We start from the raw sequence: 24,763 nt of genomic DNA, 5'->3' as shown, positions 1-24,763 counted from the left end.
TGTGCTAAATAAATCTTTCAGGACATCATTTTAATTCCTCTATTGAATATTTTTTACTGTTTTTGAGCTATTTTCCTAGTGTCTGTGCTAGGGATTCCAATATGCATTTTAACTCACTATGGTCTATTTCAAACGAATATTAACTTAATTCCTATGAAATATGGGATGTTTCCTCCAATGTAACTCTATTACTTTCCCCTCTTGTGCTATTATTTTTATATATATTATATCTATGTATGTTACAAAACCAATACTACAATGTTACAATTATTTCTTTGTACAATCTCGTGTCTTTTAAAGAATTTAACAGAAGAAATGAGAAAATATATTTATAGATTTTTTTTTTTAAAACCCAGAAATTTATTACTTCTGGCTCTCTTAATTTCTTCCAGCTGATTCGAGGTACTGTCTGATGTCATTTTCTTCCAGCCCAAAGAATTTCCTTTAGTATTTCTCACAATTCAGTTCTGATATCAAGAAATTCTTCCAGTCTTTTTAAATTTAAGAATGTCCTTATTTTACCTTTATACTTAGTGGATAGTCTTGCCGGATAAAAAAAATTCTTCGTTACCATTTTTTCTTTCAGTATTTTGAATATGCCATTTCTCTGCCTTCTAGGGTCTATTTTCTCTGATGAGCAGTTAGATATTATTTACGTTGATGCTCTCCTGTACATGTTCAGTTGTTTTGCTCTTTCTTCTTTTAAGATTTTCTCTTTGTGTGTGGCTTCCAACAGTTTGACTATGATGTGTCCAGGTAAAACTATATCTTTGTATTTATCCTACTTGGAGTCCAGTAAGCTTCTTGGATGTGTAAATTAACATTGTTTCATCAACTTTGGGAAGTTTGGGACATTATTTCTTCAAAAAATTACAAGAACTATTAGATCCCCAATTTGAGGAGGTGTATTAGATGAGATTTGGGACATTTACTGGGAAAGTCCAGGAACCTGGAAATTGGAATGATTACATGTATTTGGATTCAGATATAGCTGAACTCATTGGGCACAATGAGTCTCCCTTGATTTCATAAGCAGTTGTTTCTCCCTGTGTGAGGCTGTTCCTTCATTGCTGGTATTCAACTATACGATGAATCTCAAAATCATTATCCTGAGTGAAAAAAAAAAGCCACACAAAAATACACTGTATGATTCCTTTTGCATGAAACCCTAAAAAGATAAAGCTAATCTAATATTGACAGGCATAGAGAGAAACAGTTCCCAGATGGAGGTGTCTGAACAGTTTGAAAAGTGATCCAATATACTGGGGCTCTCAATGGATTGCCTCAATTACTCACTCAGATAAGGTGTGAATACAAGAATATCTTCAAGAGGGACATTATGTTCCTCAATATTTTATCAAATGATCACTACCCATATGAGGGTGAATGCCAGGTAAGTACACCTCCCCCAATTACTGCTAGGATGGACTCAGTGTGAGGTCAAGATTAAGGTGAAGAAATTGTATTCCTTCACTTACGTGGATTTACCGAGCATCCAGGAAGCCCAAAGTTATTATCAGAGGAGAGGGATATGGTCAAACATATACTCCTGCTTGGTCAGAACAGATATTCTATACTCTGTGCACTTTGCCTGGCAGGTGTACACTTGCCTCTGCACAGCTTTGAGGCTTATTAGACAGTTCAAGTTTGTTCTACCTGCCACACTCTCTGCAATTTTAAGGCCTTTAAGGTATACTAAAAGTCACTGCTTTGAGGAGCTTAGAAAAAGAAGTGAAGAGTAACTGAATTCTGACAGTGTCTCTCTCACTTCTCTCTCTCTCTCTCTCAATCCGAAGGGGTGAGCCTAGTATAAGTTACCCCTGAAAGAGGATACACACTATCCTCAGGCCCTGTCCGAACTTGCTTACTGGCTCCAGGCCCATAATGGGAATAAAAAACCAGCTATGTTCAGAGTAAAACTGCAAGAAATCCAGAAATTAGAAAACCAAACCCACAAAAGGAGCTCAAGATCTTGCCCAACAAAGCAGAAACTAGGTAGCACATAAGGGGGTGGATCCTTATCATATTAGATTAGGAAGGATGAATTATGTTTGGATAGGCTCAAATTAATCAATATGAGCATACTCCGTGTGGACTCAGGAGCAGCCCATGTTGCATTTCATACCAATGAAATATGTATTTTCTCTAATGGGATACTGACAAATGTTTTTTAAAACTCTTAGAGTGTTTCTCATGTGCAGCCATCTTTTGTGGTGACATGAAGGGATCGGTGGTGGTGGCTCTTGGATCATGAAGTTCATTGAAATGAAACAGATGGGTATTCTACTGAGATGCTTCCTGAGATCTATATCTATATGCATGTGAAATTCTGGATCTTGTGGGCCAAAAACGAACACAAATCACCACAACAGGGATTCAGATTCTTTCTAAATCCTTGATATATCCTACTTTATAGACAGGAGGCTTTGACTAAAGGGAAGGCTGGGTCCCTTTGACAAAATTCCTCATAACTTGGTCACAAGAATATACAATTAAACATTCCCCAAAAGTCCCCAAGGGAGACCTGTGGCCACATACCCATCAACTCTCCTTCAAACTGGGTTTCCAGTGTATGGTGGCATCATTGGAAATTATGGCTGCTACAATTGCAGTCTCACTTAGGGGTGGTTCTGAAACGTGTGGTGAAAAAAATCTTCCCAGTGGGTAGAGTTCAAGGAGGTATATTTAGTTCACTTTGTGAAGAACTGACATGTGCTTGAGTTTCGATTTATACTGATTTATGTCCAGTAGCTCAGTGAGTTGACAGGTAGTAGGGGGCTAAACAAGAATAAGAGTGGAAAATTGGTGACAAAAAGGTCTAGAAGAGACATATGTGGATGGAATTCTAAGAATAGGTATTGAATGGGGTTTATAAATGCTTAACGGAGGATAGGATATCAGAGGGAAGAGAACAAGTGAGGTGTTGGGTATTTATTCCTTTGGCTCTCCGTGCTGAGCCATGTAATGGGCATTCACAATGTTTCTCTTCCTAAGACCACAGCTCTCATAAGGGTGGCCTCTTGTGCTAAGTTCTGATAACGTTACCTACTCTCACTGCAGCCCTGGGGGTGATAATAACTCTCTACCAACACTAGTTACAGGATGCTTCACTAACCCTACCCACATTTTTAGAGCCCTATTTATTAGACTCTCCTCAAGTGTCCCATGGTTTCTTGACAACTGACACCTGTTTCTCGAGGGGACCCTGACTAATAGGCCCCACAACAACCCTGATCATAAGCTCCATGGGGGTAGGGAATTTACTCTCTTTTATTTGATGTTGCTATCCCAGCACCTAGAATGATGTTGATTGTACAGTCAGTTTTCAATAAATGTTTGTTAAGTGACATATGTTGTGACCACTTTCTCTCCTTCGTGATCTTTATGTGAAAGTCTATTATGATTGATTTAATATAGTTTAACCAGCATTCTTGTGCTTTTATCTGTAATTTGCTAAAGAATGACAAAGAATTATAAAGGTCAGCGAAAAGCAAGCAAACTTGTCGCTATGTGCATGGAAATCCAAGATATTTAACACAAAAATTTATGAAACAATAAGAGAAATCAGCAAGAAGCAATGTTAATGTATGAAACCCAACAGATTTCCTATAAACATCCACCCCTGGAGCACCTGTGCAGACCCTCAGTAGAATCTGCACACTGGGCCCCAGGCGCGCCAGGATGGGGCTCAGGGGTTGGTGGGTCCGGCGGCTGTAAAGGAACAGGGTGGAGGTTAGGTCCCAGGTTGAAAAATTGTAAAATTATAATTTTACAGCTATGTAATTTAACTACTTCAGTCGTCATGTCTTTTTCTTTTTACAAAGTCAATTTTCCTACATAACTCCCAATTTTTTTCACACCATCTAAGTAATATTTTAATATTTTCCATATCCAATCCGTATTCAAATTTCCCCGACTACCTCCAAATGACTTATGAAAACAAAAAATGCTGTTTTAATCGGGAGCCAATAGCGGACTACACTTTGCCTTTGACAGCAGAGTTCAGGCTTAACCCTTAACCTCTTCGGGCTCGGAGGACCCTGGGCAGGAGAGATTTAAGAACACCATCCTCCCGCTTTCGCGGAAAGGCCAAGAGTGACTTGAAATGTAGACGCGGAAGCCTAGGGGAAATGTAGTTTTAAATAGGTGAGGTTCACCGCCTGGACTCTGGGAAGGGGACGCCACGCTCCTTCTGCGCATGTGCAGCCGTAGCCTCCTCGTTCGTCTTCTCAGGACTCCAGAGAACCGTTGGGGAACTTTGGGGTGTGCTCGGAAAAGGCAGGGTGCGCACCTAGGGCGAGGGACTAGCTGGGAAGGGTGTGCCGGTGCTTGGGGATGGGAGCAGGAAGTGTCTGAGACCTCGTCGCCCCCCGCGGCGGCGTATAAACCCGGGCGGGCCGCCAGAGCGGGTAAGGCCGATGGGGGAGACCCCGGCCCTCGGGCTCCCGGGGCGCAGGTGTTCGGGGCGGTCCTGGGTGCCCGAGGATCGTGTGACCGGCCCGCCTGCAGCCCGACCGGAGAGAAGCCCGTGTCGGCGGCGGTGGGTGCGGGAGGGAGGAGTGCGTTTATCAGGCGGACGGTGACCGTGGGTCTGCGGTGGAGCCCGAGCTCTGGAGCACTACAGGCCCGGTCAGTGCGAGCTCTGTCACCTGTAAGCAGGGGCGACAGAAGGAACCTGGGCGAGAGTCAGGGTTCTCATCTATAAATACTAATAATGATTGTTTCACGGCGACGTTTGGAAACATAGATCACTATTTTAGACAAGTGCCAGGTCGGAAGCCTTAAGTAAGTGACAACTGCTGTTATAGTTAGAGGACGCTTTGTTGTTTTACTGGATAGTTTAATGGACCCTGACAACCACTTCACCAGAAACCGAGGCTCGGCTCGGTGGCCCGATGTGCTCGAGTCAGGAGCTCCCAGCCAGGGAATTTGGATTCGAGGGCAGGTGTGCTTCGCTTCAGTCTCAGGCTTTGTCTGATGTCACACCTGCCCAAGACTGGCATTACAGCCTTCACAGCACTTAGGAACGTGGCCTGTCCCTGCGTCCCCAGGGATGTTAAGGAAAGGATGTGGATGGAATCCCACCGTGTGTCACATGTATCCTGGGATTTCTAGTGTCACTTCAGGTCCCTTGGGTCAGACAGAGGCGTCTGGCCCCCTCTGCATCGTCAGGCTTTCTGTCCTTGAAGTCTAATGTTATAATGAATTCCAAGAGTCAGGCTTTTTGCCCCTGAAATGAATTTATTTCTCAGATCCATGTCCCAGTTGCCTTGAAACAAACCAGCCCTTGTGAGGCGGGAAGCAGGGGCCCTCTGTGAGGGAGTCTTAGCTGGAAGAGAGCGTCCCTCTGACCTTAGACCTCTCTCCAGAGCTTCAGAGCAGAGACAAGAGCCCAGAAAGGAGCAGATGCTAGATTTGCAAGATCAGAAGCAGGTCTTGATCCCCCTGCCCAGAATGAACCAGACTTGATGATGATGCCACCTTCAGGAGCCACCACACTGTGTGACAGTGGGGCATCTGGGCCGTCCCTGGGAAGAAGAGGTGAGCTGGGGTGGCCCAGGGGCAGGCTGCTCAGGAAAGGCTGCTTTGTTGGAGAGCCGTGAGGGCAAGGTCTGGGGGTAAGGGACAACCAGGCAGAGGGAGGAAGTTCTGTCTCCAGTCCCCTTAAATGGCCCCCGCTCTTTACAGATGCGCTGCTGTCACACATGTCCACCACCACATGTGACATTAGTGACGTTATCCTGATGTCACAGGATCCAAGAATGATGATCTGTGAAGAGTTTTCCAAGGTCACCTACTTCTAACTCTTGAAAGATTTAAAGACATTGGGCCTGAAAATTTCAGTGACTTGTCCAGGGAAACGCAGTTTGTGACAGTTCACTCTCTCACAGGTAAGTTACCAACAGCATCTATCGAAAGGGCCTTTTGAGAAATACTTCCCAGCTGAAATGAACAGTTAAAAATTCCTGCCTTAAATCACCCCATCTCTTTTACTAGGCTTTCCGTGGATTGTGTATACCTGGGGTTAAATAATATTACTGAGAAAAATAGATAAATGATGCATACTGAGTTATTTTTCTGCTAAGTTAACTTTAATGAAGGAATAGTGTCTTGTCGTTTGGCGTACTTTAATTCAACTAATCGGCTGTTTTGATTTCTTTCTGTTATTCAGAAGGACGCATGCGTTATTGTTAAATCAATCGAGTAAAGTTTGTGTTCACTCAGTAAAAAGCTGCAGATTTCAGCTCCATGGTCATTTCAGAATCACACAAAGACAGGTGTTGCTGCCTGTCCATGATCCTTCTTGTGCCTTTTCAAGGCCCAGAGGGCCCTGTGCCTATGGGGAGGATGATCCCCAACTGGGGTGCTGAGATTTGAGGAGGTGAATCTAAGAGCTGTAAGACAGCTAAATCTCAGGACCCCTGTCTCCTTTCTGTCCCCTCAGCTGAACCACAGTCCTCTGTACTCGCCCAGGAGCCCCAGAGAGTGAACATCCCTCAGGTGAGCTCTTTATTCATTCCCCGCTTTATATTGTAATGGATTTATAAGGTTCAGCAGGATCCATGCATTGAAGGAAAAGGAGAAGTAGAAATAGTAGAAATCAAGTCAGTGTTGAGGAATAATATACCGTGTTTTACTATTAATGGTGATGTTGGCTGTTAGCTTTGAGTGGGTAACCTTGTCAGGGGAAGTAGTTTCCCACTAAGCTACCTGTTTCAATCTCTTTACTTGTGATCGGGCTATTCAGATTCTCTGTTTCTTCTTGATTCAGTTTTGGGAAGTTGTATGAGTCTTTAGAATTTATCTGTTTCTTCTAGATTGTCCAGTTTGTTGCTATATAGTTTTTCATAGTATTCTCTTATAATCCTTTATATTTCTGTGGTATCTGTTGTAATTTCTCCTCTTTCATTTCTAATTTTATTTATTTGAGCCTTCTCTCTTTTTTTCTTAGAGAGTCAGGCTAAGGGTTTGTCAATTTTGCATACCTTCTCAAAGAACCAGTTCTTTGTTTCACTGATCTTTTCTGCTGGTTTTTTTTTTTTTTTTTTTGGTTTCAATTTCATTTATTTCTGCTCTGATTTTTATTATTTCCCTCCTTCGGCTGACTTTGGGCTTTGTTGGTTCTTCATTTTCTAACTGTATTTTAAGATTGCCTATTTGAGATCTTTCTTGTTTTTTAAGCTGGGCCTGTATTGCTATGAATTTCCCTCATAGGACCACTTTTTCTGCATCCCATATGAGTTGGTGTGGTGTATTTTCATTTTCATTTGTCTCCAGATATTTTTTGATTTCTCTTTTAATTTCTTCAATGATCCCTTGGTTGTTCAGTAGCATGTTGTGTAGTCTCCACATATTTGTCACTTTCCCAGCTTTTTTCCTGTAGCTGATTTCTGGTCTCATAGCATTTTGGTCAGAAAAGATGCTTGATGTGATTTCCATCTTCTTAAATTTATTGAGGCCTGTCTTGTTTCAAAACATATGGTCTGTCCTTAGAATGCTCCATGTGCACTTGAGAAGAATGTGTATTCTGCTATTTTTGGATAGAATGATCGAAAAATATATGTATTAAGTCCATCTCGTCTAGTTTTTCATTTAATTCCACTATTTCCTTGTTAACTTTCTGTCTGGATGATCTATCCATTGATGTAAGTAGAGTGTTGGGGCCCCCTACTATGTTGTTGTTAATATCTCTTTTTAGGTCTGTTAATAGTTGCTTTATGTACTTTGGTACTCCTTTGTTGGGGACACGTATATTTATAAGTGTTATGTCTTCTTGTTGGAGCGTCCCTTTTATCATTGTATGCTGCCCCTCTTTGTCTCTCATTGCCTTTTTTATCTTGAAGTCTACTGTGTCTGATATAAGTATTGCAATAACTGCTTTCTTTTGTTTGCCGTGAGCTTAGAGTATCATCTTCCGTCCCTTCACTCTGAGCCTGTGTTTGTCTTTAGAGCTAAGAGTGTTTCCTGGAGGCAGCATATCGATGAGTCTTGTTTTTCAATCCATCCCACCACTCTGTCTTTTGATTGGAGAATTCAATCCATTTACATTTAGAGTGATTATTTATATATAAGGGCTTAATGCTGCCATTTTATCACTTGTTTTCCAGTTCTGTATTTCCCTCGTTTCTCGTCTTGTGTATTTTGGACTGCCAGTTCAGTTCGGTAGTTGTCTATGATGGTTTTCTCAGTGTTCTCTTTTTTGTGTGTGAGGAAGACTGGCCCTGAGCTAACATCGGTAAGCAATCTTCCTCTCTTTTAGCTTGAGGAAGATTGTTGCTGAGCTAACATCGGTGGCAGTCTTCCTCTGTGTTTTGTATGTGGGATGCCAGCACAGCAGGGCTTGATGAGAGATGCATAGGTCTGTGCCTGAGACCTGAAGCTGCAAACCCTGGGTGGCTGAAGCAGAGCATGCGAACTTAACCATTATGCCACTGGGACAGCCCCTCAGTTTTCTTTTTTTCGTATCATTTGTGTCTCTGTTCTGATTATTTGTTTAGTGGTTACCATCAGGTTTGTATAAAAAATCTCGTAGATGAGATATACAATGTTCCGATAGCCTCTCATTTCCTTGGTCTAAGCCAGTTCCATCCCTTTCCTCTTCCTCTGATTTGTTGGTCATAACATATTCTGTTTTGTGTAGTGATTTTGTGGTTAAAATCACAAGATGATAGTTATTTTTGATGTTTTCCTTCCCTTCCTCTTTAATGTCGTAATTAAGTTTTTGCTAACCTGTTCTGGTAGAGAGCTGCAATTTTCGGACTTTGGCTGCCTATTTATCTCGTTGCTCAAGGCTTTGTGAACTCTTTTTTTTCTTTTTCAGGTATGAAGGTCTTCTTGAGCATTTCCCGTTTGGGGTGTCTTGTGGCGATGACCTACCTCAGCTTTCGTTTATGTGGGAAAGTTTTTATTTCTCCACCATATCTGTAGGATATTTTTCCCTGGATAGAGTATTCTTGACTGCAGGTTTTTGTCTTTCAGAATTTTGGATATCTCCTTCTACCTTCTCGTAGCCTGTAAAGATTCTGCTGAGAAATCTCCTGAAAGTTTGATATGGTCTTTGTAAGTTATTTTCTGCGGCCTTGCTGCCTTTAAAAATATTTCTTCTTTGTCACTGACTTTTGCCAGTTTTCCTACTCTATGCCTTGGAGTAGGTCTTTTTACATTGATGTAATCAGAAGTGCTGTTAGCGTCTTTTACTTGTAATTCCAGCTCCTTTCCCAGGTCTGAACAGACTTTCTACTCCTTTCTCCCTCCCTTCTCCCTCTATAATACCCATAGTTTTTATGTTGCATTTCCTAATTGAATCAGATATTTCCCAGAGAATTTCTTCGTTTCTTTTTAGTCTTAATTCTCTCTCCTCCTCCATCTGAAGCCTTTCTGTATTTCGGTCCTCCACATTGCTAATTCCGTCTTCCATAATGTCAGCTCTGTAATCCAGGGTATCCAGATTTTTCTTTATCTCATTGTGTTTTTCATCTCCAACATTTCTGATTGGTTTCTCTTTATAGGGTCAATCTCTTTTGTGAAGTCTTCCCTCTGTTTCTTAATTTTATTCCTGATTTAATTGAACTATCTGAATTTTCTTGTAACTCGAGTTTTTTAATGTTAGTAGCTATTTTGAATTCTCTGTCGTTTACATTGTAAATTTGTGTGCCTTCAGGATTGATTTCTAGGTGCTTTTCAGTTTCCTTCTGGTCTGGACTATTAATATATTTCTTGCTACTATTTGATGGGGTAGGTTTGTGCCTTCGCATAGATAGTATCTGGTTGCAGATTCCACCTGCCACCACTGGAGGAGGTTCAGGAGCTGTGTATTCTGAGCCTGCTGTGATCCCTGGTGTCTGTGCTTGTCCTTTGGAATCTATGCTGACAGGACCCATCTGCGATTGCCTGCTTGTAGCTGCTGCTTTGCTAATGTACGCACGGGCACTCTAGAGGGGGTCCCTTGCTCTGGCTGTCTGGCTGAGCTTGTGAGCCCAGCAGGGGGAGGGGCACTTCTTTTGCATGTGCCATCCCGTGGGTGTTCTCTCTTTGCCCTCGCTGTCTGTCCTCCTGGCGTGCTGGCTTCATGAAGACAGCCCCACAATAGCTTAGCCTCCTCTGTGGAGCTTTCCTATGGGATGTGAGGGAACTTGGAGAGTGAAGGCATTCCCACAGAGTCTCCCCCCAGGCCCCTCTTTTCTCAGAGCTGTGCATGGTCCTGTGCCCTAGGTCATTGCTGGGGAGGGAGGGGAGATCCCCTTACTTCCTCCTTCTTCCTCCTGGGGGGGTCCAGCACCTCCACCTTCAGACATATGGCTGCATGGGTCTCTCAGATGTCTTTTGTGTTGTGTGCCTGTCCTCTGTTGCTTTATGAATATCCTTTTCATTGTTTCTTAGGGAGGAGAGTCTAAGGGAAGAGCTCACTCCGCTGTGATGCTGATGTCATGCCTGGTCATTCTACTTTTAAGTTTTTGAGGAATGTCTGTACTGTTTTCCACAGTGGCTGCACCAATTTACATTCCCCCCAGCAGTGTCTGAGGGCTCCCTTTTCTCCACATCCTCTCCAACACTTCTGTTTTCTTTGTAAAGATTGGCACCTGAGCTAACATCTGTTGTCTATCTTTTTTTCCTTCTTGTTCTCCCAAAACGCTCCCAGTACATAGTTGTGTATTCTAGTTGTATGTCGTTCTGGCTGTGCTGTGTGGGATGCCACCTCAGCATGGCTTGATGAGTGGTGCCATGTACATGCCCAAGATGCAAACCGGCAAAACCCTGGGCCGCTGAAGTAGCGCACACGAACTTAACCACTCGGCCATGGCACTGGCCCCTCTCCAACACTTCTTATTTCTTGTCTTTTTAATCATAGCCATTCTGATGGGCATGAGGTGATATCTCATTGTGGTTTTGATTTGTATTTCTCTAATAATTAGTGATGTTAAACACCTTTTCATGTGCCTGTTGGCCATCTGTATATCTTTGGGAAAATGTCTGTTCAAATCCTCTGCCCATTTCTTGACTAAGTTTGTTCTTTTGTTGTTGAGTTCTTTATATAATTTGGATAGCAGCCCCTTATTGGATAAATGATTTGCAGATATCTTCTTCCAATTGCTGGTTGTCTTTTCATTTTATTGATGTTTCCTTTGCCATACGGACGCTTTTTAGTTTGATGTAGTCCCATTAGCTTATTTTTTCTTTTGTTTCCCCTTCCTGAGGAGACATATTCCAAAAGATCCTGCTAAGAATGATAGCAAAGAGCTTACTGCCTACGTTTTCTTCTTTGCAGTTTTATGGTTTCAGGTCTTACATTCAAGTCTTTAATCCATTTTGAGTTAATTTTTGTGCATGGTGTAAGGTAATGGTCTACTTTCTTTCTTTTGTGTGTGGCTGTCCGTTTTCCCAACAGTGGTTATTGAAGAGACTTTCCCTTCTCCATTGTATGTTCTTAGCTCCTTTGTTGAAAATTGGCTGTTCCTAAATGTATGGGTTTATTTCTTGGCTATCAAATCTATTCCATTGATCTGTGTCTGCTTTTCTGCCAGTATCGTGCTGTTTTGATTAATACAGCTTCATAGTATACTTTGAAATTAGGGAATATGATGCCTCCAGCTTTGTTCTTTTTTCTCTAGAGTGCTTTGGCTCTTTGGGGACTTTTGTTGTTTCCTATAAATTTTAGAATTCTTCTTTCTATTTCTGTGAAAAATGTCATTGGGGTTTTGATAGGGATTACATTGAATCTGTAGATTGCTTTAGGTAATATGCACTTTTTCACTATGTTAGTTCTTCTAATCCATGAGCACAGAATATCCTTCTATTTCTTTGTGTCTTCTTTAATTTCTTTCAACAATGTCTTATAGTTTCCAGTGTATAGGTCTTTCACCTCATTGGTTAAATTTATTCCTACCCACTTAATTCTTTTTGTTGTGATTGTAAATAGGATTGTATTCTTGATTCTTTATTTCTGCTAGTTTGTTTTTAGTGTTTTGATGGATTCTTTAGTGTTTTCTACATGTTAAATCTCGTCCTCCACAAGTAGTGACAGTTTTACTTCTTCCTTTCCAGTTTGAATATGTTTTATTTATTTTTCTTACTTGATTGCTCTGGCTAGGACTAAGAAGGGTGAGCGTGGGCATCCTTGTCTTGTTCCTGCTCTTAGAGGGATAGCTATCAGTTTACACCATTGAGTGTAATGTTAGCTGTTGGTTTGTCATATATGGCCTTTATTATGTTGAGGTACTTTCCTTCTATAATTATTTTATTGAGAGTTATTATCATAAATGTGTGCTGAATGTTGTCAAATGCTTTCTCTGCATCTATTGAGATGATCATGTGATTTTTATTCTTCATTTTGTTAATGTAGTTTATAACATTGATAAAGAATACTGTTGTAATCCTTTGTATTTCTGTTATATTGCTTGTGATTTCTTCTCTTTCTGATTTTATTTCAGGCTTCTCTCTTTTTTTCTTATTCTACCTAAAGGTTTGTCAATTTTGTTTATATTTTGAAAGAACTAGCTCTTAGTTTCGCTGATCTTTTCTATTGTCTTTTAGTCTCGATTTCATTTATTTCGGCTCTGATCTCTAGTAGTTCCTTTGTTCTCCTGACTTTGGGCACTTCATTTTCTTCTTTTCTGATCCTTTTGGATGTATTGTTAGATTGCTTGTTTGAGATTTTTCCTGTTTCTCAAGGTATGCCTGTGTTGCTATGAACTTCCCTCTTAGTACTGCTTTTGCTGTATCCAATAGATTTTGGTACACTGTATTTTCCTTTTCATTTGTCTCCGGATATTTTTCCATTTCTCCTTTAATTTTGTTGTTGTTCCAATAGTCAATGAATAGCACTTTGTTTAGGCTCCACATATTTGTGTCTTTTCCAGCTTTCTCCTTGTGGTTGATTTCTAGTTTCATACCATTGTGGTTGGAAAAGATGCTTGATATCTTTTCAGTGTTCTTAAGTTTATTGGGAGTTGTTTTGTTTCCCAACAGTGTATCTTTGAGAATGTTTCATGTGTACTTGAGAGAAAACGTATATCCTGCTGCTTTTGGATTGAATATTATATATGTATCTATTGAATTCATCTGGTCTAGTGTTTCATTTAAGGTCAACGTTTCTTTGTTGATTTTTCTCTCTAGAAGACCTATCCATTGATGTAAGAGGGGTATTAAAGTTCCCTACTCTTATGGTGCTGCTGTCAGTTTCTCCCTTTAGGTCTGTTAATAGTTGTTTTATAGACTTTGGTGCTTCCACGTTAGGTGCATATATATTAATAAATGTTATGTCTTCTTGATGGATTATCCCCTTTATCATTATATAATGCCCATCTTTGTCTCTTGCCTTTTTTTGGCTTGAAGTCTATTTTGTCTGATAGAATTATGGCTACGCTCGCTTTCTTTTGGTTGTCATTTGGTTGGAGTATCATCTTCCACCCCTTCACTCTGAGCCTATGTTTTTCCTTAGAGCTGAGATGGGTCTGCTGGAGGCAGCACACTTTTGGGTCTTTTTCTTAACCTGTCCAGCCTCTCTGTCTTTTCATTGGTGCATTGAATCCCTTTACATTTAGGATGATTATTGATATATAGGGACTTACTATTGCCATTTTATCTTTTGTTTTATGGTTGCTCTATATTTCCTTTCTTTCTTTGTCCTTGTGTTTCTCACTACAATTTCAGCTTGATGGTTTTTGGTGATGTGTTTTTCAGTTTCCTCTTTTTTTATGTTTTGTGACTCTGCCCTGAATTTTTGTTTTGTGGTTACCATGAGGTTTGTATAAAAGGTCTCACAGATGAGATAGTTCTTTTTCTGCTGATAGCGTTTATGCTTCATTTGACTAGGCAAGTTCTGTCCTTTTCTTCTTCCCTTGCTGTTTTTGTTGTCAAAATTATTTCTTTCTGTATTGTGAATTTGTTACCAAATTGGAATGGTTATTGTTATTTTTAATGCATTCTTTCCCTTTAACCTTTACATCATAATTGTTTACTAACATGTTCTGATACCGAGTTGCAGTTTTCTGATTTTATCTGTTTATCAGCTTGTTTCAAGCTTTGTATCCTTTGCCTTTTCATTTCAGACAGGAGAGCTCTTTTTGACATTTCTTATAAGGCAGGTCTAGTGGCGATGGACTCCCTCAGTTTTTGTTTCTTCCTCACACTTTATTTCTCAGCTGCAGCAGTGGACCCCCAGCTGTCGCAGCACCCAAGGGCACAGAGCTGATTATTACAGTGTTGATTAATACAGTCCCTAAGTAGCTCTCGAATACTTGTACTTTTCTGCATCCTTTCTGAAACCACCCTAGTCGAAGTAAGCAACCAAGTAACTGGATGACTTTAATGACCTCATGTCTCTGATCCTCAATTTCTTGGTTTGTGAAATGAGGCAGTTAGAAGGAACACCAAGTTTCTTCCTTCTCTATATTCTGTGATTATCAGAATCTACAACTATGGAGAGACTCAGGGAAAAATCAATTCCAGTGCTTTGGGAAACCATCTCACTTTCTCCATTTAAATTAACTCTTGGGGTGACTGAGATTGTGCCTCCTATCCTCTCATAGCACTGCTCTTAAGGACAGTCTCAGAATCTTCAGGGCAACTTAAAAGAAGGCCCTTTCTCTTAAATAGGAATCTGCCTTATGCCATGTTTTGAGCTGTAGAAAATATTTTAGCATGAGAGTCTAGCGTTGGTAACAAATTTACCCACATTGTTAATTCATCTGAAAGCTCCTGTTCTTGAAAATGTCCCATGTGGGGGTAAAGAAGTTCCATGTAAAGGTTTAGTCCATTTTTGTTGACAATCTCTTGAGTGTATGTTAAAAACCTGGATAACAGGAAAATGTTAATGGAGCTTGGAGGGAGGGACAGTGATGAATGAGTTTGGTTGATTTTCAGCAGTAGTAAGGTCAAAATGAAAGCAGGATAAAAGAAGAGTAGAGATTTAGGTCAGGGCTTTCTATGACAAAAAAGTAAAAACCATAAGCAGATGGAAAAAGTTTAAGTGACACAGTATGACAGTTTCCACTGATGAGTTTAATAGGCAGCCATTTCAGTCGCAGAGAGAGTAGACTGAAAAGAGACGGGCCGTATCACACGTGCCAGATGATGACTGTGAAAGTGGGGTGAGGGCTACATGGGAAGTTCCACTGCTCCTGTGCATGTTTAAACATTTCTGTAATAGGAAGCTTAAAATAATGAAAGAAGCTGGGTGCCTCCTAAAGAGAGGGAGGGGACGAGAGGATACCTGGCAAGGGGGCTCAGTCCGTCAAGACGAGGGTTTAGCTCTCTCAATAGGGACATTTCAGGAAGTGTAATCGTTGAGGTTAGGAAGGAAACCTCTTTTCATATAACAGGAAAGAAGGAAAGGAGGAACGGGAAAAGGTTTTTGTGAAGCTTTATTGACGGAAAGTTCCTGTCTCATGACTTCTAGTTCCTCTGTGATCAGTGGTCCAGCACATCTACTGAGCAAATGGAGACAGCCTAAATTTGAGGGAAGTGAAGGAGATTTGACATAAATTTGAGTGTCCCTGGAGAGAGAATGGAGTAAGGAAACAGCGGCCTAGGCTCCATTTGTTTTGTTCTCATGTTAGTAAGCATGGGATAATTCTTTGTGGAATGAGTGAGTGATTTCCAGCTAGTGCTGGGGCTGAATTTACTGTGGCATCGGTAGACTCCATTGTGAGACTTAATCCAATAGTGATCAATTAGTTATAGGAAGGCATTTCTGGGAAAGGCAGAGAGATGGGATTTTGCCAGACAGGAAGGATTAAAAGGGATTGGATGGGGCCCATGAGTAGCGGAGCCGTTTAGATGTGGGTTACCTGACAGACCACCACGTCTACCCGGGAGAGGGAGGAAATGTAAACAAGAGCTTGACGGACAGACAAGGAGTAAGTGGGAAAATGAACGGCCTGGAGTTGAAAAGTTAACAAGGGGCATATGAATCAGAAGAATGAGAGACGAGGCCAAAGGGTGGAATGTCCGACTGTAACAATCTGGATGGCTGAAGTGTTCCTGGTGATAAGCTCTGGAGTGTGGCAGTAACTACACTGGAATGGAAGTAAAGGACCCTAAGATGAGATGATGTAGAAACTGAGAGGCTGGTCTTTGGCTGGTCTGTCCACATCGATGGTAGAGCCCTCCATGGCCTCCTCACCTCTTCAAGTCTCCTGCCCTGGGCCCCATCCCCCTCCCAGGACCTCCACAGAATCTGCATTCTTTCTTTGACCTCAAGTTTCAGACATTGTGGGTTCAATGGCATAACTCTGGACAAGAAGATACAAGTGTGGAGTGAGAGAGGCTGTAGTGGACACCGGTTTTGTTTTTGGTTTTGGTTTTAACACCTAGCATTCACAAGTCTTTCTGGGAAAACTACCTCCAGTGCCCTCTGGGATACTCACCCCATTTGTGTAGTGTGTATGTGTGTGTGTGTGCGCGCGTGCGTGTTCGGTTTTGTTACAATAATTACCATTATACTTGTATCTTTTCTAATGTCCTCAAATTCCTTTCCCTTACTCGGAGTCTTATTTCGTTTGTCACCTATATCTTGACCCCCTCTTATTACTTATAGAACAATCATTTTATTCTATTTTTCCCTTTTTCTCCTCCCTTCCATTTTTAAAATCATGTTGTTTTTAGAAAACTAAATTGGTATTTTATTTTTCCACCCTTGTAACCATCTTTATTTTACTTAGACATCTACAACTTAATGTATTTAACGCTCACCATCATAATGCTTTTTGAATTTTGCCCCGGTTGACACTCAGCCAATTTTTGAGTCCCAGTGTGTCTAAGTGGAGTTGCCTTTCCTCCAAACCCCTATTGTAAGGGTGGGTATGTGTGCAGCCCATGGTGAGACCCACATATATCTGTAACCTGGTGCATAGTCTGCGACTCACCTCTGGTTCATGAGCTGCAGGTGTTCTGGGGGAGACCAACCATGGCTCCACCAAGGCCGTGAATATCAGAGGCGGCACGTCCATCCTGATAGGTGAACTGTACACACTAAGGGCAAGATCTTGCATATTCCTATTAAGCATAGATGGAAGGAAGGCGGCAAGATCACCTTCCCCAAAGAGGGGGATGCCATGCCTGATGACCTCCCTGCAGATATTGTTTAGTATTCAAAGAACAGCCCCGTGCCTTTTAGGAAAAAGGCATCAGTGTGCTGTGCAGTGCCTGGATCAGCCTCAAGGTGGTGATGCCTGGATCAGATTGAGGAGGGGGCGGGGGGAACAGGACAGGGTCACCATATGGATGATGAGGCATAAAGCTTTGTTCTACCGGCAAGGTCCTTCTTTCCCCTCTTCATTTTTTCTTCCCTCCTCGCTTACTCCAAGTCATCTTTTCCTTACTCTCAGCTTTATTTTATCCTGGGAGGTAGGTGGCTACCTGGTCAACATTGTTACTACTGGCAGCTGAGGGATGCTGTTGCTCCGCAACAAAACATCATTTGGCAGTCTGAAGAAATACCTACAGAGGGGAACCACTTCCCCCAGGTGCCTTTCCAGTAGGGAAACCTCAATGTAAAGTTTAAAGTATTCTTCCCTAACACATTAATATGACTCACATGACAGATTCTTAAGGCGTGTCTGTGCTGTTCCTAGCCCCTCCCCCACCAGCCCAGGATCCACTGCAGCAATACCCTCCCCCACCCCCCCAAATCCCATTCAGGGTTCACCCACCTGTGGGGTCCTCTGGTCACTGACCTCTAAATCATGATGAAGCCACTGTTTTTTCTTCATTGTTGTTTTATGAATTGCATACCTATTCTTGACCCTCTTCGGATAGAGAACACCTGTCCTCCCTACTCTCTGAAGGATGTAAAACATTCAGTGAGCGGGAGGTGTGGGCTGCTCTACACTTTCGTTAAGGCTAAGCGAAGAGGCAGGAGGCAGAGCCCACCTCCTCAAACTTCATCAGGGAGGAAGTGGGCTTTTGGGGGCACGTGAGATCTCTTGGTCAACAAGAGCTCCAGAGCACCGGTGACCTTTTAGAAGCCAGAGGAAGCAATCAGTAAGAGCTGAACTCACTCCTCCTTTTCCCTAAGCACAAGCCCTGAGTTACCTGAAACCCATGCCCCCAACACAGGACGCAGAAAAGACATCACTATTATTAGAGAATCATTTATTGGGGAGAATTAATATTCTCCACAAGAAGGAATGATTTTGCGGTGGGAAATTTTCCGCTCTCGAAACGCTGGAAAAGCGTTTTCTGTTGACATAGAGACGGGTCCCTAAACAGAGTGCCTTTAGCAGTGGTGAGAACAGCTGGAGGCCCCTGGGCCGGCTTGACGCCTGCAGGTGGAGCTTGGATGGGGCACATGCTCCCTGCGGGGCACAGATAAGGGACGCTTCTGATCCAAGAGCTGATCTTTAAACGCCATGACTTTCTGAGGGTGTCTGTTCTGGTCTCTGATCCGTCTAGAACATGTAGGATAATTCTGGCCAGCAAAGACAACTTCTACGTGGTGGCAGGACTTAGTGTTTGGCACTTTACAGGAGGGAGCCCTGTAGTTGGAAGGATGCCCCTGGACGGGCTCTGCCTGGGCCTGTTCTTCGGCCTTCTGCCAAGTTTTCACAAACTTCCTCAGGGAAGGAAGGGGCTCTTGAGGGCGGGTGACCTCTGCTGCACAACGCTGCCCCAGTTTCTCCACTGGGAACTTCCCAGGGACCGTCCTGGTCTTCTGAGCCGTGGTGGTCCCAGTAACGGCAGCTCTCCCTTTAACCAGGCCTCTGCTCTGTGCAGATGATATGGGGCTGCCCTTTTCCTGGGGATGTTCTTGGTTCTTGCCCTTTGTCCCAGGACGAAGCCATTGAAAAATGTGGTTCATCTTTTTTCTGAGCAGACTTTCAGGAGGAGGCTGTGCCTTCTGTGATGAGGTGTGGGAAGACTTGCTCCCAAGCGTCCCCTCTGATGCTGTGATCTGAGTAGCGAAAGTCTTTCTGGTAGGTTGGGATGTCCCCAACCCTGCATCCCCTCCACCAAGCTCTTCTTTGTTGGGGCCCGGAGGGCTCACTCTCATTGTAGCTGGTGGGAATTTCTTATCCTCGTACCTCTTTAGGTCTTTCTTAGGGACCCAAGGCTCCTGCCGCTGCTGCCTGCTGATCCCACTGTCCTCCAGATGGACATGCAGCACCTGGGAAGCTCCCATGTCCCCAGGGGAGACACCGTGGGCATGAGTCAGTGAGGCCTTGTAAGTCAAGCTCTCTGAGGCAGGGGACCTGTCAGTGTGTTGGCCTTGGACCTGGCTCTGATTCCTCTTCTCTAGTTTCGACTTTAATTCCCTCAACAGATGTTCCTTCAGATCCGATGACTTCGGGTCTTGGGGAGCTTGTCTTTTTGGTGCAGGGCTTTCAATGGTCCCAGTAATTTCTATTTTACTGTGATTCCCACGTCTCATTTGGGAGCTTCCTGGCTTGCTGGTTGTCAACACATTACCAGTTTTTGACTGCAGAGCGTTGAGCTCCTTGGCCCTGAATATGTCCCTGGCCGTGTTGTGCACGGAAAAGGGTTCCGACTTCATCTTTTTGTCCTGTCGCCCTGCTCTTCTATCACTGGGACTCACTCTCTCATCCTTTGTCTCATGTTTGGCACCAGCTTGCCTTGCAGGCAGCTCTGGGGGGCATCTGTTGCCTAGCTGAGTAAATTTCTGACTCGCTTTGCCTGTGATGCCACAGGTGACAGGCAGATGAGTCTGCCTGGCACCCTTACTCCTCTGAACAACCTCTGCAATCTCTTGGTTGATACCAGAGGGTGATTGTCTCGGCACCCCTTGTCCCTGCCTGCCCATAGGTGAAGTAGCAGGGCAAAGACGATCCAGGACCAGGGCTGAATTTGTTGTTTCCGCTTTTTCTTGAAGAGCGGATTTAGAGCTTCCTCTATGGGGCTCGAAGCCCCTGGATTTGGAGTCCACTTCCAAAGTTGGGTTATTTGAGGGGGCGCAGTAGAAATAGGGCAAGGACTGGGATGCAGCATCTTCCAATTTAAACGCCTGTATGGATTCCAGGACCCTGCAGGGAAGGCCCCACTCCATCGTCATACGAAAGCTTTTAATATGGGTTTCCATCATCTGTTGGGCACTGGAATCAATGAAGCAAAGCTCCTGGAAGGTATTCAGGGAGGAGTCCCCACCCACTGAAGGTGGCAGAGTCCTCTGTGTTATTTGGGTGCGGGATTTGTCAGAAAGCAGCAATGTCTGCTTGCTAGCATGCCATGAACTGCGCACCGTCCCAGGGAGCCGAGCCTCACTGATTTCCTCAAACTTCTTGCTCAAATGTGCTTTGAGGACATTTTCAAGTTGTTTCTGATCTAGACTTTCCTCCAAGGCCCTTGAATTTTTCCCTGACAGACTTGCCACGTGACTATTTAGGTCTTTCTCAGAGTCATATGCCGGATCCTTATCTGAAGAGCTCTCTGGGTCACTCAACAGGTGAGCTTTTGGGCCGTTCTCTGGGCTATGCCCCTGATCCTTCCCCATCTCCTTCTCTCCCTGAAGCAGTTCTGAACCCCTGTCATGGAAGCTTTTGGATTGGCTCAATCCAACATTTAGATCTTTGTTCACCGAGATCCGTGAGAGTCCACGATTGCTCTCTGACTTAGCTATCTCTGAGAAATCTCTTGGAGGCATCATCAGTGACAGACACTCACGGATCCTGCGGGGCAGGCCCCACCGGTGTTGGATGAGCCTCTTTCGAAGGTGATGTTCCAGTTTCTTCCTCAGCTCATCACTGAGAGGAAACTCTACGGGAAGGGTGGAGATGGAGGCATGGGCCTGGGAGGCCTGATGGTAAGGGAAGTTGGGAGCTGAAGGACAAAATTCCTCCTGAGATCTTTGGACTACAGAGGGCGAACCCCACAAACTTTCCTGTTGCTTCTGCAACACTTTCCATTCCAGTTGTTGAATTTCAGATGAGGTGAGAGACTCTGATTCATCCCGGGGTCTATGGTGACACACTCCACAGATCCTTCTCTGGGGTAGAGGACCAGATGGTAGGATTGGGAGTGAGGATTTAAGGTGGGCCTGGGACTTGACCTGAGTGAGAGGTAGGGGCTGGGATTGGGGCAGGGTTTGAGGCAAGGGTTGGGGCTGGATCTCAGGCAAGGATGGAGGTGGGCGATGGAGAGGTACCGGGGATTCTTGGCCCATGGAGGCATTTGAGATGGTATTGAAAAGGAAGATTGTGGTGCAGTCACTTGAGTCACGGATAGCAGAGGGCAAGGACTCGCTGTGCAGAGATGGGAGACCCCAGAAGAGCTGCGTACATTTTTCCTGTAAATGGTCCTCCAAGATTTTAGGATATGGGGGCTGCCCATGCATGTGCAGCTCCTTTGGTTTGCCTGCACTGCTCCAAAAAGGAAGGGAGAATGCTGAGTCACACTCATCAGCATTTGACTCTAGCATTTTCCGCGAAGGATTTAGTGGGTAGTCTGGCCTAAGTTTTTTTGGAAAAGAACCCTTCTCCTTCTCCTTTTCCCTCCACATCAGGAAATCACTCCTCTTTCGGACTTGTCTCTCCAGGAGTGCCAGGACATGAGGGCTGAGAAATGAGAGGTTACCACGCTCTATAAGGTTAGCTGTAGGGTGTCTCTCCAGAGAGGACTCTGAAGAATGGAGAGCAAGAAACTCTCGATTAAAAGCACATGGTGCCAAGGTGGAAGGTGCTAAGAACAAGTCTTTGGCACAAGCTTGCCACCAGGATAATTCTGAAATTGACAGGCTTGAATGGTCAGTGCCTCTGATTGTTGGGACATAAGTGGACAACCCGCCAGGGCTATCTGGAGATGAGTTCTCTGGAACAGACTTCAGTAAGATGGAAACCGATTTAGATCGAGCCACAGTTAAAGGGTGGTCTGTCGGTGGTGAGACAGACAGGCTTGGTGGTGTGTGATGACAAGCCAGTGAATCAGTGGGATTGATTATCTGGGACAAATTTGGTGAGGGGTTAATATCTTGGGAAAGGGTGCGGTCAAGAGAGAAGATCGTATTCAGAGACAGAGTGGTCTCTGGTTGGAGAATAGGACCCGTTGCCTGGGTGTCATGTGGTGGGAGAGGGGGAAGGGCAAGGGGTTGGGGTGGGCAATGGTCTGCTGGGAATTTGGACTCCAAGGGAGGAGAAGGCTCTGGTGGCATAGAGTGACCCGGTGGTGAGGGTGAAAGAAAGCCAGCTAAGGGTGTCGTCGGGTTAGGTGAGAGAACGGAGGGGGGCGGTGGGGAAGGGTCAGGTGGAGGGGATGGTGTTAGGTCTCCTGGAGGGACTTCTGAGAAGGCAGAGGACAGAGTGAATGATGACTCAGTCCCAGAAGCTGTGGAAGCCATAGAGGACACAGAGGCGGTATCATCTTCCAGGTCCTCCAGGAGCCGATTGATCTCAGCAGTTGTGCTATTACACACCTCACAGGAGGGGTCTGGGCATAATAGTTGACGAAAGCGGGTGGTATCGAGAGGCCGGCCTAGGGGCCTGCGGGAGACAGGAAGTAGAAAACTGTAGCCAGGACCAGAACAAGGAAAGGAGGACCTGCTGGCCTGTCAGGGGAGGGGCCACCTGAAGCCTGCTGCCCCTTCACAATGCCCCACATCTATGACTTCACCATACACTCAGCAGCCCTCACCCCAAGGCCTTCATTCACATACCCGTTCCTATGGCAAACCCCTCCCATGACTACTGCAGGCTGTACTGAATCCCTGGAATTGCAGAGAACATGTTAAAGAGGGATCAGGAAAGAAAAGACTAGTCACCTTTTCAGAATAGAAATTAGCCTCCTTTTCTCCTCTCTTTCCCTCTGGTAATTTCTCCAACCTGGGAAATCAGAAGAGTGAATTAAACATGTAATAAAGGTAGAAGCATAGGTGTTACACAGGAGTCCCTTTAGGGGAGACCCTTGGGATATTAACGGGATGTTAACTCTGAAAGCCCCAAGAATCAGTAGATGTGGTCAAACGGTCAATGATAATATTAATAAGGTTCACATGTGTTTGTTGCTTCGTTTATAAAGCACTGTCACATACATTATCCCATGGGATGTTCAAAACCACCATGTGAGGAACATAGGTCAATGGTTACCTCAAAGAGGAGTCTGATCATCCAGGAAGTCAACGCAGTCTCTCAAGGTCAGGAGACAGAAGTTCTGACTCTTGACGTCTCCCACGGCCACGCACTGGGCAACACCCATTGTCCAGGCCCATCACTGCTTCATGCCCAGAGCTGGGCAGAGCAGGAGTCTGAGAAATGTCTCGGGTTCTGACTACCTTCCCATGAGCCTTTCCTCTGAGGCCTCTCTTTTCTGAGAGGGACTCTATCGAGCGACTGACATCCTCAGAGACCATGGACCTGGGACCTCATGGAGAGGACAGGAAGGGTCACCCTTGGAGAGCTCAGGTGGGATAGCTGGAACCTTACCACTTGATGTTCCACCTTTTCTTCTCCTCTTGGCTCTGCCCTGACGCTGAGAACAAAAAGCAAAGAATGAGGAGCGAGGACTTAGTTGTCTTGCTCCTCTCTCTAGGAAACTCAGATATTCATCCAAGATTCATGTCACTCTCTATTTTTATTGCTAGCACTTTGTGTTCTTTCCCTTTCTGAATTTCTAAAGGTGATAAGATACTTTCAATTTTTCCTTCTTTGAAAAACTCGAAGGAGGATTTTTGGCTAGAGTCCACACTTGATCTTCTCAGTCAGAAGTCCTCTGCTCAAGGAGGGCATAGACTCTGAGGCCCACAGTCACATCTGTGCTTCCTCAGATAGGCCCCTGTATCCTGGGACAGAGCTCACACTCCAGTGTCTGCTCAGAGGCTCAGCACTGCTCTCCTGATCTGCCCAACACAAAGGACGGTTTGGTCGAACGACGCCCGACATGGGAACGTGACTCATGATCCAGTGCTGGGAACAGTGTCCTCCTACACAGATCCCAAACTCTCTAAATAACCTAATGCAGGGCCGTGAAGTCACTGATGGGATTTTATCCAGGAATCCTCCACCACACCCAGATGGTCTGTGAGTTTTAAATGGGAAACAGTCCCAGCTGAAGCCCTAGTCCTGCCTGGCCTATTCCCCTAGAAGGATGACGTTCTATCCTCTATTCAGACTTGCCACCTTAGGAGTCTCTCTGGACCAACTCATTTAAAAATGGGGGACTAGAAATGGAAACAACAATAAAAAATCCCTGTTGGTGGCTTGCCCAGGGATCCTTACCTTTTGGTAGATTTTGGTTTTCCAGAAGGTTGGTAAAGATGGAATCCCCACCAGGAAGCACAGGAACAGAAGAAGCAAGCACAACCCACACACGATGGTGAGGTTGTGGTCGCTATCTAAGAATGTTGAGCAGATGCTCAAAAACAACTCAATATGGCTATTCAGAAATGAGAGAACATTCCATTGACTGAACTCCATTTTCTGAATCGCAAGGCTGCCTGAGGCAACTGAGCTCTGAGAGTGTCCGCACTTGCCTATAATCCCAGGCCTGCATCACAGAGCACTCAAGAGTCACAAAGGGTTTCAGAGGGTGGGGGAGGGGACATGCAGAGGGTGTGCCCATGGCCCCTTCCCTCCACCAGCCCAGCTGAGCTCTCCATCCATCCTGGGCCCTCCCCTGCCATCCTATTTTCCAACTCTGTCCGTTCATCACATCATACAATTACATTAATGAAATTTTCTGCCTGTTCCATCTGTACTCCAGATATTACCCGGGCCCCCTTTACTGTTTGGAGAGCTTGACTTTGGTTTCACCAATTCCACTGCCTCGAAAGTCTGAAATGCTCCCTGGAATTTTTGCTTGTACTCAGACATTTACACTCAGC

At 44.2% G+C, this 24,763-nt stretch overlaps 1 protein-coding gene and 1 long non-coding RNA gene across 3 annotated transcripts in view; one reads left to right on the top strand and one right to left on the bottom strand.

Annotated features, from left to right (window-relative positions):
* LOC102147588 (uncharacterized) overlaps nt 1–24,763 on the top strand; it is a 452,754-nt gene that overhangs the window by 267,358 nt on the left and 160,633 nt on the right. The window contains exons 18-19 of the long non-coding RNA XR_011431371.1: nt 5,689–5,891; nt 6,446–6,501. This is a non-coding gene — a long non-coding RNA (uncharacterized lncRNA). The remainder of the gene's footprint in view (nt 1–5,688; nt 5,892–6,445; nt 6,502–24,763) is intronic.
* LOC138920339 (spermatogenesis-associated protein 31D4-like) lies at nt 18,077–24,452 on the bottom strand. Of its 2 annotated transcripts, none has more exons than XM_070248429.1 (4): nt 24,159–24,452; nt 23,367–23,412; nt 22,706–22,766; nt 18,077–22,427 (listed from the first exon to the last, which is right to left on the bottom strand). In XM_070248429.1, exons 1-4 carry the CDS (start codon nt 24,354–24,356, stop codon nt 18,218–18,220), a joined length of 4,515 nt encoding a protein of 1,504 aa, XP_070104530.1. In that variant the 5' UTR covers nt 24,357–24,452; the 3' UTR covers nt 18,077–18,217. The 2 variants fall into 2 exon arrangements, with proteins under 2 accessions (XP_070104530.1, XP_070104532.1); XM_070248431.1 differs by having other exon boundaries at nt 23,031–23,412; nt 24,159–24,387.

This window comes from Equus caballus, chromosome 23, assembly GCF_041296265.1.
Source record: "Equus caballus isolate H_3958 breed thoroughbred chromosome 23, TB-T2T, whole genome shotgun sequence".
In the NCBI taxonomy this organism is placed as follows: Eukaryota; Metazoa; Chordata; class Mammalia; order Perissodactyla; family Equidae; genus Equus; species Equus caballus.
This window is presented reverse-complemented; position numbering and strand designations above follow the sequence as displayed.